This window comes from Microtus pennsylvanicus, chromosome 11 (assembly GCF_037038515.1).
Source record: "Microtus pennsylvanicus isolate mMicPen1 chromosome 11, mMicPen1.hap1, whole genome shotgun sequence".
NCBI classification, from domain to species: Eukaryota; Metazoa; Chordata; class Mammalia; order Rodentia; family Cricetidae; genus Microtus; species Microtus pennsylvanicus.
The window spans coordinates 59,999,821-60,019,966 of record NC_134589.1 but is presented as its reverse complement, the minus strand read 5'-3'; the positions used below and the strand labels follow the sequence as shown (position 1 = coordinate 60,019,966).

Genomic DNA, 20,146 nt, shown 5'->3' with positions numbered 1-20,146 from the left:
GTGACAGATGAGGGAGGGCCCAGCTCACTTTGGGCGGTACCATCCTTGGGTTGCTAGTCCTGGGCTCTGTAAGCGAGCAGGCTAAGCAAGCCGGTAAACAATGCTCCTCTATGACCTCTGCAGTAGCTCTTGCCTCCAGGTTCCTACTAGGATTTCCTTTAATAATGAACTGTGAACGCCGGGCCCAACACCTGGAAGGCAGAGGCAGGCAGGTCGGCTTTCTTTTGAGGTCAGTTTGGTCTACAGAGTTGCAGGATGGCCAGGGCTACAAAGAGAGACCCTGGCAGTGGGGGTGAGACCGATCAACAGTAAGTGATGTGTGCTAAGTTTCAAACCCAGGAGAAAAGGCGGAGGTGCCAATTTAACATCAAAGCAGACCTGGCTGCCAGGTTCTCCCAGCATCCCTCAGTCTCTATCAGTTACAGGGTATGGATTATAGAATACCCCACCCTCTACCCTGAAGTCTCCAGCCCAGGGGTGGGCTGCCTTTCCCCCAGAGGCTCTTGCCCAAATAATCCAGACATTTTGGTTACCCTCCTCCTCTTGTACCTTTGTCCTCCTGAGTGGATCCCCTCTCTCCCATTCCTTCCCTGGTCATGTCCACTCTGGACTCTCCCAGATGTCCCTGCCTCTGCCCATGCTCTCCCACATGTCTATAATAAACTCTCTCCTCGCCGGGCGGTGGTGGCGCACGCCTTTAATCCCAGCACTCGGGAGGCAGAGGCAGGCAGATCTCTGTGAGTTCAAGACCAGCCTGCTCTACAAGTGCTAGTTCCAGGACAGGCTCCAAAGGTACAAAGAAACCCTGTCTCGAAAAACCAATAAATAAATAAATAAATAAATAAACTATCTCCTCGACCATACCTAGGAGTAATCATGTCCTTTCCTTTCCTTTTTATTTATTTTTTAATTTAATGTGGAAGCATAAACCAAATAAACCCTTTCAAACCCCGAGTTGCTTTTTGGTCATGGTGTTTCAACAGAGCAAAAATAACCTAGGACAGGAGTGACTGGGAAACCACTGAAGCACACTGAGAGCTGGCCTCAGGACTGAAAGCCACCTGGACAATGGACTTGGGCCAATGTTTGCCCAGAGCAGCCTTCAGACAGGCCACAGCAATGTCCACCAATAGCCGACCTGAGGCTCAGGCACTAGGGTAAGGGTGGTGGCCTAACTGCAGACCAAGCTGCGTCCCTAGCCAGTTCTGCCATCTTGTCACATTCGATGGGTAAAGACAGGGTAGGAAAAGGACACAGCCAGAAACCACATCATGATACAAATGATAAATTATATTTATACAGTAAATAAGTATCAACAGTCAACACAAATCCAAAACCAACCACCAGCCCCGGGTCTGAGGAACAGCTGGATAACTTCCCTAGGGTGTCCGTCAGGAAGGGCATGGTGGTACGTGTGCAACACACAGGGCAGTGGCCAGTGGCTTCATGATCAGTGCAGTGGGTAACAGGGACATGCGCTGGATATCCTGTGGGAGGAGGGAACCCAGTGGCTATGGGGGTGGGGCCTCAGTCAGAAGGACTCTCATCTTCTGCAGCAGAATCACCGGCCCTCAGCAGGCAGATCTGGACCTGGCATATCCAATCCGAAGGAAGTGCCATCTGAAACATTGCCCTGTCTCCCCTGTCCCATGAAGTTTCCACCTCTCCCAAGCAGGTGCCCAGTCATCAGCCTTCCTCAACAGCAGAGCCCAAGCCCACCCGTAGGCCTCTAGTCCTGGGAGGAGCATGTAATTAGGAAGGGACCTTGGTCTGCGGGGCCTAGGAGCAGCATGTGGGCTCTCAGACTCAGGAGGGGCTTGAGTGCAGTCCTCCTCAAGCAGGAACCACTCAGTCAACCATGTAGATGCAGAGGACCAAAACTTTCCCTGGATGCAGAGGGGCTGGCATGGGGTTGGGCGCCCTTGAAGTAAGAAGTTCATATAGTGAGACAGGGCAGAAAGGCCAGCCACACAAACTGCCAGGACCAAGAAGGGGCAACCCTTTCTCTGAGGAAAAGCAAGTCTGTGGTCTCTAATTCAGGATTTAATACTTTCCTTAGCAGTGAGTAGAGTGAGGAATCAGGAGGTCGGCAGAGAATATAGCATCAGTGCGCGTCTGTTAAAAATGGACGCCATGTGAACATTCTTTTTCATCTCCAACATAAGATATGATCACTTCCTGGTCAACAGTCTGAGTGGTGCTGGCAGCACACATCAGAGTCAGTCCCTGTCCTAACTCAGTTTGGGGACCATCCCTGGTGACCTGTGAGCCAAGAAGTGCACAGCCCCCATTTTCACACAATCTCATTAACCTGAGCATGATGATAGGGCTCCAGCCACACTTCTGGTGTGCAGTAAACAGAAGTTCCTGGCAATCCCTGTGCGCCAGGTACAAAGAAAGGAAGTAGTCGATAAAAACTGGCAAGTCACAATCATGCGTGTTTGTTTTTCCTTTAACATTAAGATGTCAATATACTAGTAGCAAAAAGCCTCTCAGGATCTAGGCAAAAGGCTGAAGGATCAACTGATTTGGTAATTCATCAAAAGAGCTGAAAAAAGGAAAAAAGGCAACTGGAGGCTGCAGGTTTTTGTTACTGTTGGAAGTTTTTGTTTTGTTTTAATAAAATTCTTTCTGTGTAATCAAATTCTCAATTTTTTTTCCTATAAAGAATTTGCTTAGTTTTCCATAAGGCATATTTTTGTCATCCAAATATCTCTTCTTTTAAAGTTTTCTTACAGTTAAAACCATAAATAAGAGAAATTAGACTAAAATAATACATGCCAAGACCTTAATTCAGCCAGACTTGGTCAATTCTATCAAAACTAGACAGTTAAATAAGAACCACATTATAAAAATATTAGCCAAAAAAAGACTATTAGATAATTCTGCAAACTCAAATATGAAACTGTACTCAACAAAATGTGCAAACGTGCACAAGCACAGAGCCGCGGGCAGGGCTGTGCTCTGGTCAGCTTAGAGCCCCACACTAGTGTTTATCTTAGACTCCCTTATTTCCAACAGTCAGTGTGGAGTGGGGCCAGAGCTTCACCTTGTCCACACCCTGAGGACTGCTGGGGGTGGGGCACACAATGTAACTGTCCCAAGTCCTGGGCTAGACAGCATCCCAGAATCTTGGGCAACACTGATAACACCTCTTTGTTCAAGACCTCAGTGGAGCACAGTCAGAGCTGAGCACTTAGGAAGAGACACAGGGGCCCAGCTAGGACAGGGAGGCCATCCCACCCGTACTCCAGCCTGAAAGTCTGGACTATAATAACCACCCTTTCACCAGGAAGCTGGACCTGAAGCTCTAACACCCCTACCACCATATTCTCGACCATTACACAAATCAGAGTGAGTTCCCACTTGACCTCCTTGGGCTCGGCACTCTGGGTGTTCACTCAGGCAAGTACCAGCCTGGCACTAGAGAAGGAAAGGGTTGGTTGTGCCCGTGGCCTGAGATGCTGATGGGGGAATGCCCACACTGCCTACCATGTTCATTGCTGTAGGGCCTAGTGGTGTTAACGAAGAGCCACTGGCCCCCAATGTTGAGTGTGGGGCTACTGAGGTCACAGGAGCCACAGGTTCCATCCCTGGACCAGATCCAAAGGATGCACTGCTCCCAAGGACAGGGCTCCCCCGAAGCTGATTCAGTGTCAGCGGCTGGGGCTGGTTGACCTGGAAGGGATTGACAGGGGTTGGGGTGGCAGCACCTGATAAAAGAGCAAGGAGAACACAAGGTGAGTCATTGGAAGGCACTATCCCCTCAGGACAGGTCGGTCTCTGTCTCTGTCTCTCTCTCTCTCTCTCTCTCTCTCTCTCTCTCTCTCTCTCACACACACACACACACACACACACACACACACACACACACACGGCACTTCAACACTGATCTGGAGGGCAGATTCCACAGGAGACACCAGCATTGGCAAACATCTCCAGACTGCTGAGGCCAAGAAGACTATAGCTGTGAGGAGTATGGGACCTGTCCAGGGCCACAGAGATAAACAAGGCAGAGCCAAGAGCACACAGGCTTGAGTATTCTAGTTTCTCTGAAGGGTGAGTACCCAGGCTGTGGTCAGCTGCCGAGCTCCCTCATTCTGTCTGCCAGTTGTGACTAAAAGTGTCTGAGAAAGGCCATGCAGCATCCTGGGATGTACACTTTGGCACCATGAAGGCCTGAGAAGGGCCTGCTACTGAGTCTTACCCAGCTTCTCTAAACTTCCCTCAACCAAAAGGTTCTTCTGTCAGTGAAATACCTGGTGGGTCTTTCTAGGACACATGACACTGTTGTCAGTAAGTCTCTTGAGCTTGTTAAGCTCCACTCACCAACATGGCCTGCTCATGAAGGGGTAGCACGAGTCACCATGACAAGAGAAAGTTGCCATCCTCTGACCCACTCTGACGGGTGTACTTCTACCAGGGTCACAAAAGACAAGGGTGATCTGCAGCCCTTGCTCAGGAGTGGCAGAGTCAGGTCTGCCCATATAGCCTGGAATGACCTGAGTCCAATACTTCTGCAAAAATTTTGGCCATGGCCATCATAGGTTTGTAGGCAAGGTCCACCACACCGGGGACAAGAGTCTCTGGGGCAGGAACGGGCCAGATGAGCTCAGGGCTCTGGTCCTGTTCAGCTCCACCCACGGGGCAACTTTTCTCTAGATACCATGCCTTTAGGACCTCAAGGTTCATCCATTAGGACCCTCAAGGTGGGGTGCAACCTAGAAATTCCACAGATCCTGTATCTGCCCACAGGCCCCAAACCTCAGCTTCTAGAGATCACACTCCTCTGCAGGGAGCTGTAGGGACAGAGAACTAAAATCTCTAATCCCTGAGACATAGAGCCAGGTCAGCGTTGACACTATTGGAGACACATTTCTCCTCTTGGGAGGTCGAAGAGGTGAAGGCTATGCAGAGCAAGGGTAGGAGGACACGCTAGATGAAGAGTTCAGATGAGGGGATGTGGAAGGTGGGGGGGGGGATGTACAAGCAGGGTTGAGTGGGAAATGTCATAGCCTGGAGGTAAGGAGGGGACTGCTAAAACCTTGAGGATTGTCACTTAGCTCCATATAGCTGGGAGTGCAATGCACATGGGAACTGACGAGGGTAGAAATGGGCTAGAAGGTTAGAGATCAGAGCCCAGGGCCAGGCCATGGGAACCACAAGTACTGGGTCAAGTGGCTGGGTCTGTCCTCTGGCAGTGCAGAACCTGGAACATGCTGTGCAGAATGCTGTGCTAGGCACTATGGCAAAAGCCCTTCCGCCTTGAGGAGTAGTAGCTCGTGCTAAATCGCTAAGGTGCTGCTTTTCCTATACATGGGATAGACAACCAGCTTCCGCTAGACCTAAAGCTAGCACTAGTAAGAGTATCCCTGCAGATGCAGTTTTCAGACAGCTTCTACATAGTGCTCTCCTACAGGAAGAGGACAATTCACTCCCTAACTTACCCCTCTTTAAACAGTAGCATCTACACCCACCCCACCAGGCCTAGAGACAAACAGCAGTGTGAAGTTCCTGAGGGCTCCAACCCTTCCCAGCCACGGGTCATCAGTCCCTGAGAGGGAAAAAGAGGCAGAGGCTAATCTTAGACAGTACAGCAGTTGATGAAGCCCAGCACATGCTTACCTGGTGCCAGAAACGGATTGAGGGACTGGGCTGGTGGTGCAGGTTTGGTCACCAGGGAGTCCAGGTTCACCAGGGCTGCATTAGGGCCCAGGAAGGACTCAGGTGTTTTCCGGGCACTGCTAGGCTTGCTGGAGGCAGAAGTCAGGGGTTGAGACTCAAAGAGGTCAGGACTTGTGGTTCTGCTGTCCTGGGGTGGTACTGAGGCCCCTGATTCAGCTGCAAGACAAGGATAAAGCAAGCTATCTTCTCACCCCACAGGTATACTACTGTAAACAGTGTGCACACACACAAAAACTACTAAATAAATAAATAAGTGTAACTTAAAAATGGTAAGAAGAAAAGCAAGATTCATACAAGTATTCATAGTACAATCCTCGAAAAAAAATAAGGCTGCCGGGCAGAGGTGGCACACGCCTTTAATCCCAGCACTCGGGAGGCAGAGGCAGGCGGATCTCTGTGAGTTCGAGGCCAGCCTGATCTAAAGAGCTAGTTCCAGGACAGGCTCCAAAGCCACAGAGAAACCCTGTCTCGAAAAAATCCAAAAAAAGGCTGATGGCAAAGCACACACACACACTTGTTTATAATCATTTTCTTCCTTTATGAATTCTTGAAAATGAGGTGCAAGCAAACTATAGAGCTGGTGAGATGTCTCCACAGGTAAAAGCATTTGCTGCATAAGCCTGAAGCTCTGAGTTCAATCCTAAGAACCCACATAAAAAAGCCAGATGAGGTCTCACATCTATAATCCCAGCATTGCAACAGCAGACAGGAGGCAGAAAGAGCAGAATTTGCTGGAAGCTCATACTGAGATGACAGAAAAGAACCAACTCCCAAAAGACAGACAGACAGACACACACACACACACACAAAGTTAAAAAGCTTGTTCCTTCTCAAATCAGCCACGTGGTCAAATGCACAAAATGCTATATAGAAACCATCTTTAACATACCTGGCTTTTTTGAAGTTCGAAGGTTGTCAAATTCAGAAAAGTCATCTTTAGCTGTACCATTGAAATTATTGAAGAGTTCAAAGGACCCTGAGGGGACATATAAGCTGGTGATTGAAGGCATCTCCTTCCTCTCCCCAGCACAACAGATACCCAATTTGCATGGGGATAGTGAGTCAACACAGGCCATAGTGGCTCCTCCCAAGAACCCACCCCAAATCACAGCGTAAACTCAGGGTCAAGCCATCAGTCACTTGGACTGGGAAGCAACAGGTGGGATCAGGGAACATGAGTACCTACCACTGCTTCCACTCCACCATCCTATGACAAATGTAATAAGGGCCAGAGTGTGATAGGTCCTGGACACTGGGATAAAGTCTGTGGGAAGTATCCCAAGGGAGATGCAAGACCAGCCTGCAGCCCAAGGAGAAGGCCAGAGTCCTTGTTTGGGGCCCAGTGGGAACAGAAATGGTCAGTCAGCTAGCTACTGCCAGTGTACCAGGGGGAGGGAGAAGTGGTGGAGCTGCAGGGACCAGGCTGAGCAAAGTGATCACCTGAGGCAGAGCCAGGCTTGGCAGGTCCCCAGGCATCTGCCGTTTTCCCAGCACTGGAGGCAGGCTGCTGTGAGGCTGCCCAGGGGTCTGGGTTCTTAGGGACAGACTGTGTGCTGACTGTGGTAGGCACTCCCCATGGGTCCACAGAGGCAGCTGGCTTAGTACCTGCAGAAGTCAGAGTCAAAATTCAAACAGCAGGTAGAGAGTGTTAAGGAGTTTCCACTGCACAACAGCATGTTCCCATTAGTCTATAAGTCCAGTTCCAGAGAATTTGACATCCTCTTGCCTCCTCAGGCATATATGCAAAAATGGTACACATTGCAATAATAAACTGTAACCTCGAACTGTAGGCCAAATAAACTTCCTCAACCCAGAAAAAATAAAAACTCACAAGTAACTTCAGAAAGTTCTAGACAAATGGGGTGAGGACAGAACATACAGTGGCATACAAGTCTGTGCCCTGACAACTGAGGCAGCTACCCAGAGGGTGCTACACCATGCCAACAAGACTGGGCTTTTTTTTTGGGGGGGGGGGGGAGGATCATGATAGGGTTTCTTGGTGTAGCTCTGGCTGCCCTGGAATTCACACCTGAAGACCAGGCTAGCCTGGAACTCAGACGTCCACCTGCCTCTGCCTCCCAAGTGCTGGGATTAAAGGGGTGCACCACCACCCTGATTGGCCTATAATTTCTGATCCTCTAGTTTCTACTCTAAGTACTGAGAATGATGATTCTTCCTAAGCGGTACGGCAAATCTCAGTGTGAGTCTGGCTGTCCCTGGCTATTGCTTTTCCATACTGATCATAAATTATTTAGTTATGTTAATAGAGAGAGATCCAGGGATCTGTGTACATATTCTTCAATTCTCAGAGCTGGGTAGAGGCAGGAAGACCACAAGTTTGAAGCCAGCCTGGGATATAACAAACCCCTGTCCCAAAGCAAACAAAAACAAAGTGTGGTGGAACTCTGACCAAACCTGCATTGAATTCCTAATTAATTTGGGAAGAATCATCACAGTAATAGGGAGTTTTCCAAATCAAAATGAAACTTCAATCATTCTTACTTAGAATTTACATAACACTGTGTGATTTACTCTAAGAAATTTAGTATCAATGCTGGAAGTGTTTTTTTTTTAAACTTTGTGTACTGTGCCTGTATCTAGCAATCTTACTGAATTCTAAATTGTAGTAAATAGAAGGTATTGAAAGTATTGATTCTTAGCTAGCACATTGATACACGTCTTTAATCCCAACGCATGAGAGGCAGACGAATCTCTGTGAGTTCAAGGAGGAGCCTGGTCTACATAATGAGTTGTAGGAAAATCAGAGCTATGTAGGGAGAGACCATTCCTCAAAAGAACAAGAGAGAGAGAGAGAGAGAGAGAGAGAGAGAGAGAGAGAGAGAGAGAGAGAGAGAGAATGAAAGGAAAAAACTGATTCTGATGGTTCTATTAATTCTTAATCCAATTTATCTGTAAAAGTTTTAAGTATCGTAAAATGTTAATGTCTTTGGCATTTTTCTGTCACCCCATGGCACTGGCTAGAACCACTCACAATGTAGTGGACAGGTCACTGGCATCTTGTCTTGCACTTGACTTCACAAAAACAAATTTCCAACATCTAAGTAGTTGGTTTAGAGGCATCCATTTAAAGTTGTTTGTTTGTTTATTTATTTGAGTCTGACATCTGCTTTCTTCTTCAATTGCTCTTCACCTTATTTTTTTTGAGACAGGGTCTCTCACTGAGTCAGCTCCAAGGAGGACTTCTACCTCCCTGCTCCACTGAGGCTGGATTATAGACATGAACCACTATGCCTGGCTTTAAGTAAGCATGTATAGGAGGCCTGTCCCAAAACTAACCAGCAGATACTTTACCAAGGCATCTATTTCCCCAGCCCCAGACTGCCTCCATTTAGAAGCCACAAGCGTTATGGGCATTTCCCCATTATTCTAAGACTGCAAAAAATAAGTTGAAGAAAAGCCATCTCTGCTTCTATAGAAACGATTGTACATTTGTTTTACACTTTAGTAGGGCCAGCTTCTAAGGAGTTGGTTCTCACTGAGGAATTTCCATATTATACTCTATCCTTTAAAACACTTTGCTGGTTTACATTTCTTTCTAATACATCCATATTTATAAGTGGCCCTGACCTAAAATAGTTGAACCCACACTGTACTCTCTGTCTAATTTGGTGTCTCTGGAAACTGAGTAGAAATTCTTATTTTCTGTTCTTTGAAGGACTCTGGATAAAAAGAACTTTCTGAGTGCTATTAGAATTTACATATAAAACCCTGGCAGTTCTCATCATGCTCTGCCACAAGATGTAGCCCTTCCCCTCCCTGTTTAAGTGTACTTCACTGAATATAAATTTCTAGACTTTTGTGGATTTGGGAGTTGCTTCTGAATTTCAAACATCTTGTTTCCACAACTATCCTCAGGAAACGTTCTAGCAATGATGTTTAGGTCTAACAAGGGTTTCTGCACGCTCACTGAAGCTTGTTCCACTGTGCTCGTTCGTCACCGTCACTGTCCAGCTCCTTGCCTGGACACAGTCTTCCTTTGCTCACGCGGGCTACCTGGACAAGGTGCGCTAGCAATCCTTCTGCTTCCTAGACCTCAACACTGACTTTCTCTTGGTCATCATCTTCAGACATGAACTCTTCATAAGCCCCAAACATCCACACAGCCTCCATTGATTCCTAGGCTCCTCAGACACAGAGAAACTTCCTGCCTTCTGTCTCAGGCCCCACTGAACCTGTCTTCTGCCCTTTCTGTTCTATGCCCTGGTCACTCTAGAATCCTCCATTTACCTTCTTTTAGACCATTTACCAAAACTACCCATCTAACCAGGATTGTGTTTTTTTGTTTTGTTTTGTTTTCCTGGAATGAATTTCCGATCATAGAAGAGTAGACAATTCTAGCTCCAACTCTAGCCAATGGGAGTGGGGTGGGGTGATAGTTAACAAGGCTGTGACAACCAGGATGTGCCAGGTATCAGAGAAGAACAGCAAGGACTTGTCAATCTTAGGAAGCCATAAACTGTTCTCTGAAAAGGACTCCATTCCCCTGGACCACCATGCCCCCTTGTGCCCTTCTCCTCAGGTCTATCCCACCACTCCTATGAGGTAGTCTATTCCACAGGTATTAAAGATGACCCCACTATTGGTCTTTCTACAACATGGCTTTGTCTGCAAAGGTCTAAAATAAAGGGTTTGATAACTTAGGGCCTACTATATTAGAGGCACTATCCCCATGGCTCTCTAACTTCTGGTCTGACTAGGCTATCTGGCTAGTATAGTGCCCCAGGATGGAGAGGTAGGAGTGAATGTAGCCTTTACTTCTCCCCCGGCTTGCTGCAATGATATACCCAAAAGCTGTGAGCTGACACCCATTATCAAGAAGCACTTCTAAGCTGGCCGGTGGTGGTACCCGCCATTAATCCCAACACTCAGGAGGCAGAGGCATGCGGATGGATCTCTGTGAGTTCCAGGACTGTCAAGACTACACAGAGAAAACCATGCTTCAAAACCAAACCCACCCCAAAAAAGCACTCCCGAATGACATTTTTCCTGTCCTTAAAGCCTGCCAACTCCTACTTGGACTTTTCCACTTTTGCTGCTGCTGCCCCAGAATCATCAGGCTTCCAAAACCTCTGTCCTTTCCCTATGGGTCTGGAACTACACTTCCAGGTCCTCTTCTGCCTGTATGATGCTTTGCCAGGATTGTGAACCTGGCCTCAGTTGGACTCACACTGCAGGGACTAAGCCCTTACTTTGCTTCCCCAAGATTAGGTTATGGCTCTGTCCTGACTGGAGGGTGACATGGTAAAAATGGTTTGCCGGGGAGAAGGCTGGGCAGAAAGCCAGAAAAGCTGTGGTGTGACACAGAGATCCCAGGACCAATGTCATAGAAGCCCTAGGGACATAACATGCTTTCCTGTTCCCTCCCTGATTACAGGACCATATAAGGAATGCTCATTTGCAAGGCCCACACCTCTCAGCTAGCTGCAACTGAGGGACACAGGCCGAGGAGACCTCACGGTCCTGTAGTCCCTGACCATGCTGAGCATCTGAGCCTCTCAGAAGACTGCTGCTCTATCTGCCTACATACGGAGACACACCCTATCATTTCCAACCCCCACTGCCCTTTTCTCCCACAAAGAAAACCTTAATGATCCATGGAAGTTTTCCCCTCACCCACTCCCTTAGTCAGATACCACCTGACCATCAGGGAGAATCCTTGTGGGCTAAGTAAGTCATGCAGGAGCTTCAGAGTGAGCTTCTTCATATCCATACTGTGGGACAGAACATGCAGTGAGCATTCTAGGGAGCCTCTGAGCCTTGAGCTCCTGGCAATGGAGGTAGGCCACAGGTAGAAAACATATCGAAACAGGTCTGAGTATGCGTGATTATGACACTTCTTGAGCCAGCAGGTCACACCGGCGCAAAGGCAGACATCAGGTTCTCATTTTCTGAAGCCACCTGCTAATTCGAATCCTAACTGCCTCAGACAATACCGCACAGTTCCCATCCCGTCACTTTAATACCATCCCATCATATAGCTCCCCACCAAACCTGCTGCAAGTCCATTACCAGGCACTCATACACCGGCCTTGCTTACAAATGAAGGTGAATGCCTCTGGTGCATGTGCTCTGTCTTCACGGGCAGGGCTGGAGCTGCTTCCCATTATCAACCATCCTGACACTGTGGCTAATCCAGGACTAGAGGGAACAAGAAGACCAAGGGCTACAAGTACAGCCATAAAGAGCCACTCTCATTGCTGCACTGAGTCCACACAAGGAGCATCCCAAGGGCTTGAACTCAGTGGGGCACTTGGGAGGCAGGGTATATGACCATGGCTGTCCACCACACCTATCTCTAGAAAGGCCCTGGGGAACTTTGTCACACTATCTCCCCAAGCACACAGATTCTGGGGAAGATCTAGTACAGACATCTAATAGGTCCCTTGTGAGACAAATAGAGAGCCAGGATGCATGCAAATCTGAGTTCCTGATGCATTCAGAGCCCTGTCCAAGCCCCTCTCATACAAGAGCCACCTAGCTTGGGCACACAGCCAAGGCGTCCTGCAGAGTGCATTCCTCTCGCCTAACAATGTGCTCAGCATTCCTCCAGTCAAGGCCCAGGATGGTTCCTGTCTGTAAGAAGAAATAAGTCATTGTACCAACTTGACAATAGGCAGTCAAGAGCCAGAACAGGGGGCTAGAGGGGGTACTGAGAACAACACCACGCTTCTGTAGGTAGAGACATCCAAGCTATGTCTTTAAGAAGAAACAAGAGTGGGGCCAGAGTGCTAGCTCAGTGGTTAGGGGTGCTTGATGTTCTTTCAGACGATAGAGTTTAGTTCCCAGAACCCACATCAGGTGGCTCACAACAACCTGCACTTCCAACTCTAGGGGAGCCAATGCTTTCTTCTGGCTTCTATCAGCACCCCTACACTTGTAGCATACACAAACAAAAATGAAATAAATCTTTGGAAGAGAAGGAGTTTCTCAGGCAGAGTAAGACACAATACAAAGACTATTAGGTGTGTGCAGGGTCAGGCTGCCTACACCTCACATCTAAGCCAAGCTTTCCCTGGCTACCCCTGCACCAGCCTGGACATCCTGGGTTTTGCAACCCTAAAACACTGCTATGCTCGCTCTCCTGAGCCAGCAGCATGAACATGCACAGCCAGCAGAGAGAAAGTAATCAAACTCAGAGCTCTGTGCAGGGAATGAAAAGCATGCCCAGCTCAAACCCTTGCCAATTCCAGATGACATAGACCAGCAGGGACAGACTGTTGAGCTCAAATGAGCAGTTGAGTTTCCATTCCGCAAGGGATACTGGGGTCCTAGGTATATGTATCTGGGACTCTGCAAGCTGAAGGGCTGAATTTAGTGCCAAAAGAGTAGGCACCATAGACACAAGTAGGCAGTCCTGTAGTCAGTACAGATTGCTTCAATCGCTGTGCAATTACAGTGCCCCACTTACCCCTTAACTCTTGTTCCACAGGAAAACAGATATGGAGCTAGCCCAGCTGCCCTCAGGGAGGCTAGGGCTCCTCTGGGGATAGATAGGACAGTGAGGCCATTACAAGGCCCTTCTATACCATCAGGGCCTGGCATCGGTAGATCCTGCCATGTCACACACCCATAAATAAAGGCTCATTTAAAGCTCAAATGAGTAAGAAAGGAGAATAGAACCAAGTTCAGAAAGACAGCAGTTTCCGCTTCCTCTGTAGATCCATTCACGGGAGTTCAGTGGCTAGATGAATATTCATGTGTACAGCCGGCAGTCACAGTCATACAGGGGTCATCAAGAAGCCAGAGCACACCTGCTACTGCCGGGCGGAAGTTAGGCTCAGTCCTGGCCTTGGCTGGGGTGGGTGGGTAGACAGTAAGGGGGACAAGTCAGCCAAGGACTTCTGAATTGCCAGGCTGTGAGGCCTCTTCAGACCAGGTGGCAGCTTTGTGTGTCTAGAACAGAGGAGGAAGTGCCCCCGCTGACCTGGCAGGCTCCAACTTCCCTCCTCTGGGCTCTTAGCATTTCCTCCCAAGGCCACTTGGCTCAGCAGTTCCCAGTGCTATTTGGAAAGAACTGGTAATAACGGAACCACTACAAATGGTGGCTTTCAGAAAAGCATTCCTTTCATGCAGAGAGCAGCTCCGTGCTGTGGGAAGAGGCTTTAATAATTATGAGTACTGAGAGTAGCTCTACACTTGGGTTTTAGCAGAGGCTAAGCAGTAAAGCCCTATGCGCCACATGCCTGCTCTGGAGTCAGTTCAAAGGTATAAGAAGCAAAGAACCTGACTGGGTCAGATAGCTGGGCAAAGGTTCTAAAGAAACTTTTCTTTCTTTTTATCTTTTTTGTTTGTTTGTTTGTTTATTTTTTCAAGACAGGGTTTCTCTGTGAAACTTCTGGCACCTGTTCTGGAACTCACAGAGGTCTGTCTGCCTCTGCTCCTCAAGAGCTGGTGTGGAAGGCGAGCAAGACTACCACCCAGTCACATCATTTTCCAAAAGCACCTTCGCAGGACACAAAGCTGATGAGGTAGTAGCCCAGCCACATAGGGTCTATGAGTATCACGTGAGTTGATTTCCAATAGTAGCTGGGCACATACACAGCACAGGCTGGAAAATTGTTTGTGCCTGTGTGTAACTATATACAATGTGACCTCACTTAGGTTAAACAATGTCAGTGGAGAAAGGAAGTGGATAGCTAAGATTTTATCAACAACTGGAAAGATGCACTTTCTGGAACTTACCAGGCTCTACAACTTTCCAGAAAGCTCTATGACCCTGGGGAGAGGAACAACCTTTCTGGCTTTTTTTGTTTTTTGGGGGGGTCTGTGTATTCCTCCAGTCCAATAAACTGCATGTGCCAGAATGTCACCCAGAGTAAACCAAGTCTGCCATGTTCACGTTTCAAATGTGACTAAAATTTCTCTCACATTTACCAATAAGCAAAACTCAGAAATAAAGTTCATGAAATACTATTATGAAGAGAGTGAACAAGCACACAGAGGAACGTCGCGGGGTTCAGCCCTCAGACATCTGTGAGCAGCACCTATGTTCAGAATTGTTTTAACTCTCACCAATATTTAAACATTAGTAGAAAAATTAAATTCATAATGGCCAGAAACTACACACAATGCAAATGTACATCAGGAAGGGCCCTGTGTGAATGACAACCACATCCACAGGGGGAGATTCTGGCCAGGGAAGGACTAAATAAACTCTTGCCACATTGTAGACAAACTTCTAACAAATGAAGGCTACAGCCATGTGACTTTATTCACGTGATCTTTCTACAACAAAGTCTTTATAGGAACAAAAGGCAGAACAGTAGGTCGGCGGGTAGGAGTTGAGTACAGGTTCTTTCTGGATAATGGAAATGTTCTATCTCGTAACAACAATTACGTAGTTCTATGAATGTGTGGTTTTTATTGTTTTTTTTTTTTAATACTACAGTTTAAAACCGTCAGAATGGTGATTTCATCTCCATTTAAAGAGTAGGCACATCCCAACATGGTACCTGTCCCCAGCAGGCCATGTCCTACTTCATGCTTCCTGGCACAGCTTCTAGAAGTGACCCTGATCCCACTCACCGGGAATTCTTTAGCTGGACTTCAAGAATGGTCATTTGACGAAGAGACTGTGTTTCAGATTTGGGGGAAAATATCAAAGTCATTACCTGAAGGGCTATTATCCCTTGGGGTACAGCCTACACTCTATTCTTCAAGAGTACAACCACAAGTTTCCTGATCTCCAGAGAATGAAAACTCAGATAACACTACCTGGGCCCAGAAAGGGGGGGCAGGTTCCATGTGATCACTGTGGCCAGCAGTATGCCAAAGGGTACCTGAGGCTGACACACCTTTTGGACCAATGAGCGCGCGCGCGCGCGCGCGCGCGCGCGCGAGAGAGAGAGAGAGAGAGAGAGAGAGAGAGAGAGAGAGAGAGAACTGGATGATGGGATAATAGACTGGTATTTGTGACTTATTGTTTATAGACAATTACACTGGTGTAGATTCTTACATATGAATACAAAGTTAAATTATATTAAATATTGTATGCATGCATGCTTCTACCTCTGTTTAAAACATTTTTATGTATTGATATATATTTACCATATTACAGTGTACATTTCCACCTCTGATTAAGATACTTATATATCATTTATGTATTGATATGTTTACCATACTGCAGTGTACATTTCTACCTCTGATCAAGATACTTATACATTGTTTACATTTGGAGATTATTGTCCTCATTTATTGCAGTGGTTTATTGTCTTAGTCTTTAAGTTAGGTATTAAGAATTATAAATCAATAGTCATCTATGTTTGTCATATTTTTAGTTAGACTAATCAGGTTCTTTAGATATATAGAGATTATATTCTGCACAGATAATCTTCAATCTCTTCAAAGAGCTGTAGAAAATGGCATTTAATTTAACTTAGAATTCTGTGGTAGTGAGACATAATTGCTCCTGGCAACACCCATCTATTCCTGAGAGAATGTTGAGCACCAAAGACACTCCACTGGGAGCTTGTTTTCTTCTTTGCTAAACCGGCCTTTGGGCAAGGAACTACCCATACCTCAACCACTGACAAAATACATAGTATCCGAAAATGGATAAGCAGGACTGTCAACTCTTGCCAAGACAGGGTAAGACAGTTTTGAAAATTTTCTTGCCTTTAAAAATAATCTGTCAGTTATTCTAGGCCTTAGCCAAAGTTGGTTGCTTCAATGTTGTAAATGTGACTTTGGGTGATTGCCCAGGTGGCCAGTTGTCTCTGTGATTTATTGCATGTTTTGGAAGTTGTTTGATTGCACTTCCTAATTATTCAGGTAACATTATTTCCCTTCTTGGATCTTCAATGGGGTTAAAGACTAGATAAATGTAGTTACTTTCCTCTCATGACTTGGCCAAGTTATTTAAACAAGACTTAAACAAGTTTAAAAAGGTATCTGTTCTTATTGTATATAATTTTGTAGTAGGTTTAGAACTCTCTTATTTAAATAAAGAGGGGAGGTGCTACGGAATGATTTACAACTAGTAACTACCCACCTACTGGGGCGTGGCCTGATAGACTATTTACCCGGATGTGGCAATCCCTCTCTCTCTGCGCCTGCTGGGCCCCATTTCTTGGGTTCGGTTTTGTTTTGGATCGCATCTTCCTTCATTGTTCAAGCAGAGAATCCTGATTTGTAAGTTTTTACCCTTTAATAAATGCCTGTCTATTTCTTAGTTCTGAGCTAGTGTGGGATTCCTTTTTTAAGCGTCAGATCTCTCCACCATCAGACCAAATACAAGCACTCCTGCCCTTCCACCTTCTTTTCTTACCAGATGCCCATATCACAATGCACAAACCTGTGTCTGGATTCATTCCCACTGCAGGACTCCGATGCCTTCTGACATAGGACACTCTCTTCTACAGAACACTGAGCTCTTGGTGGCAACCACCTAAGATGCTCACCTCATGCTGTGACCTCACAGGCCCTCACCAAAGCCTGGGTCACACAGCACTGCTACCAGCTATCTCTATCCTGCCAAGGACAGAAATCATTTATTAACTGTGTGTCCCATGGTCTTTACATGGCAGGACAAAGCTTGGGACTTGGTATACTTCAACAAACATCCTGAAAACTGAGCTGAGTACAAAAGAAGGTCCAGTTTACGGAAATAAAAACTACAAGAGAACAGACAAGATGCCACAAAATATATATATCACAGGCATGTCCAACAGTGCTCAGAGAACCAGGCCAGAAGCATAAAGACAAAAAAGTCAAGCTCCCTACCAGCAATTAAGAAGCTTCATGTGCCAGGAATGTCACCGTAGTAAATCAATTCTGCCATACTTTTGTTTCTAACCTGACTACAAATTCTCTCACATTTCCTAATAAGCAAAACTTCGTTAGTGATGCTGGTAAGCATATCTCATTTCCAGCTCACTTTAGATTCCTCTCTATGTGTGTATTATAACTACTTGAGCTTGAGCTTGGTGCAATTCTAAGAACTGAAGTATGCCCTAGAGCAGGGACAAGTCATTTCTGGTGCCAGGATTAGGCAGTAAGGAAGCCAGCTTTCCTTCTCCCAAAGCAGAAAATCAGTCAAAACAGCAAATGAGCACTGCTTCTCTGTCCCCAGGAGGATGAGCTCCTGCTCAGTGTCACTGCTGAGAATCAGACCAACCTTAACTCCCACAGGAACCCGGGGAGGGGAGGGAAGGGGAGGGGAGGGGAGGGGAGGGGAGGGGAGGGGAGGGGAGGGGAGGGGAGGGAAGGGGAGGGGAGAGGGAGGGAAAGAGCAAGCACCTCTCCATCAAGCAGGCAAGCCTAGGAAACCAACAACAAGCTATTTACCAAATGATGGCCAGGGTTCGGAAATGTTTGCAGGAGCTGCTGTTCCACCCCAGGGGTTGGTTTGGTTAGCAGAGGCCACTGGGCCCCAGGGTTCAGTTTTCTGGGTAACAGGGCATGAGCTGGGGAGGGCATCCATTAAATCCAACAAAGTAGTCTGCTGTGAGTGGGAGCCCGGCTGTGAAGACAAACAGAAGGAATGGTTTCACTTGGTTACAGTCATAGCAAATATTCACAAACTAAGCATAAATATTAGTTCTTACCACAACACAGGCCTTCTGGTCGGAAGTCCTGAAGGACTTGGAAACTGAGCTGCTCCAACCCCCAAGGCTCCACTAGAGTTCCTGCTTCCCAGGGAAGCCAGGGATCCAAACACCAAGGTACTTATTGTTCGCCATATGCCCACAAGTTTTAAGAGCTCTCAGAGTTCCCAAACTCTCTTAGGATAATGCTGGCGATGGCCCAGACTGTGATCACCCATAAGCCTTGGTTTCCTGACCACTAGCGCTCAGTACCCATCCCGAGGGAGGGCACCCGCTCCCCACCCCAGCTTCCTACCCTTCCTGTTTCCACAACATTGTCATTAGGACCTTGTGGCATCACAGCTAGTTGAAGCCACGAGAATCATGGTCTGAGGACAATCTCTCTGACTGGACAGTAGTAAGTTTGTCAAAAGAGAGCCACATTCTGGTGTCACAGCCTAGCAAAGTAGAGGAGTTGGAGGATGGGGCAGGGGGTGAAACTCTGGGCAAAGGATTGTCCCCAAGTGCCACTGTGAGACACACACTGCTGCGGCCATTCTCATTTATTTAACAGGTGGCAGCAAGTGTCTTCTCTTGTTTGCTGTGTGTTTTAACTGTTCTCACTGGTGTTCACCACACCATGGGTTCACAGTCAAGGTTGGCACCCTACCACATGTCCCACCTACTGTATGTCCAGAGGTACCTGAAACAATCACCCTAGAACAACTTCATATATTTACCTTGCAGCAAGCCTTCATCTCTTTCTTTTTTGGAACTTTAACTGTGTCTCTCCGGCTTTCTTCCAGAGCCATCTGCAATCTGAGGTCATCACCCCGCCTGAGGCGTTCTTCCTGGAGTGGGACAATGGAGCTTGAGGCTGAGGGTAATGTTGACAGCAACACAGCAGGGCAGAGGGCCACACTGGCCAGCAACAGGAAAGGCCCTGCATCATGTGGCATTTCAAGGGAGAATATAGTTCAGCTGGAAACAATGGCTTTCCATTCCCAGAGGTTCCTCCTTCAGAGGCTGCCTGAGGTCATACCAACAACACTCAGGCACCACCAAAATGGGGAAACAAAATAATTTATCTAAAATATTTTCTAGGGGCTGGAGAGATAGCTCAACAATTAAGGGCACTTGCTCCTACAGAGGAGCCAGGATCAATATTCAGCACCCACATGGTGGCTCACAACCATCTTTAACTCCAGTTCCAAGGGACCCAACAGGCACGCATGTGATGCACATACATGCATGCAGGCAAACCATTCATCCACAAAAGTAAAAGCAGTGAATCCTTACAAAACACAAATCTGACAACCAGGAAAGAATTAGGAAAGATAAAAATCACACATCATTCCAATCCCCACAGTGGACACTCCCTGAACAACTGACCAGCTGTATGGTTTCTAGTAGAAACAATTCATCCTAATTATTTAAGGCAAAGTCACTTGCAAAAAGACAGACCTGCCCTAACATTTAAGTGATTAAAATATACTCTTAGGTTTTAGCTTAAAAGGCTAAAGCCATCCACCCATCCCAGAAACTTGCAGTGAGACCTAGGCACCTTGATCCCCTGGAGCCATGAGCTTCCACGCAGGCAGAGGGCAGATTTAATTAACGGCTACAGGTTCTCTACAGGGGGCAGAGGCCATGACCAAAGCTGCCCATTGTTGCTGTTACAGACATACCAACTATGCCGGCCAAACCTCTCTGTGTTCACATTTAACACCCAACATTCTTCTCTCCATACGAGGGGTGTACCTTGCTGCCTCTGGCTGTCTGCACGCTTTCTGATGACTGAAAGCAAAGGGACACTGTCTAAAGGTGTTTGAATTGCCCCTTTCGCTACTCCATTTTAAAATAATGCATGCTTATTAAAAACAAGGTATAGAGGGGAACAAAAGCACACACAGGCT

The 20,146-nt window shown here is 47.0% G+C and overlaps 1 protein-coding gene across 4 annotated transcripts in view; it reads right to left on the bottom strand.

Moving 5' to 3' along the window:
* Positions 1-1,269: 1,269 nt before the first annotated feature.
* Epn2 (epsin 2) overlaps positions 1,270-20,146 on the bottom strand; it is a 66,073-nt gene continuing 47,196 nt past the window's right edge. For 2 of the 4 annotated variants that reach the window (XM_075992272.1, XM_075992274.1), the window contains 7 exons: positions 19,992-20,027; positions 18,971-19,081; positions 17,992-18,166; positions 7,126-7,290; positions 6,575-6,661; positions 5,626-5,841; positions 1,270-3,713 (listed from right to left, as the gene is read on the bottom strand). In XM_075992272.1, the coding sequence (XP_075848387.1) occupies positions 3,424-3,713; positions 5,626-5,841; positions 6,575-6,661; positions 7,126-7,290; positions 17,992-18,166; positions 18,971-19,081; positions 19,992-20,027 (1,080 nt within the window). In that variant the 3' untranslated portion in view covers positions 1,270-3,423. The remainder of the gene's footprint in view (positions 3,714-5,625; positions 5,842-6,574; positions 6,662-7,125; positions 7,291-17,991; positions 18,167-18,970; positions 19,082-19,991; positions 20,028-20,146) is intronic. The other 2 variants (XM_075992275.1, XM_075992273.1) reach the window with 1 other exon arrangement.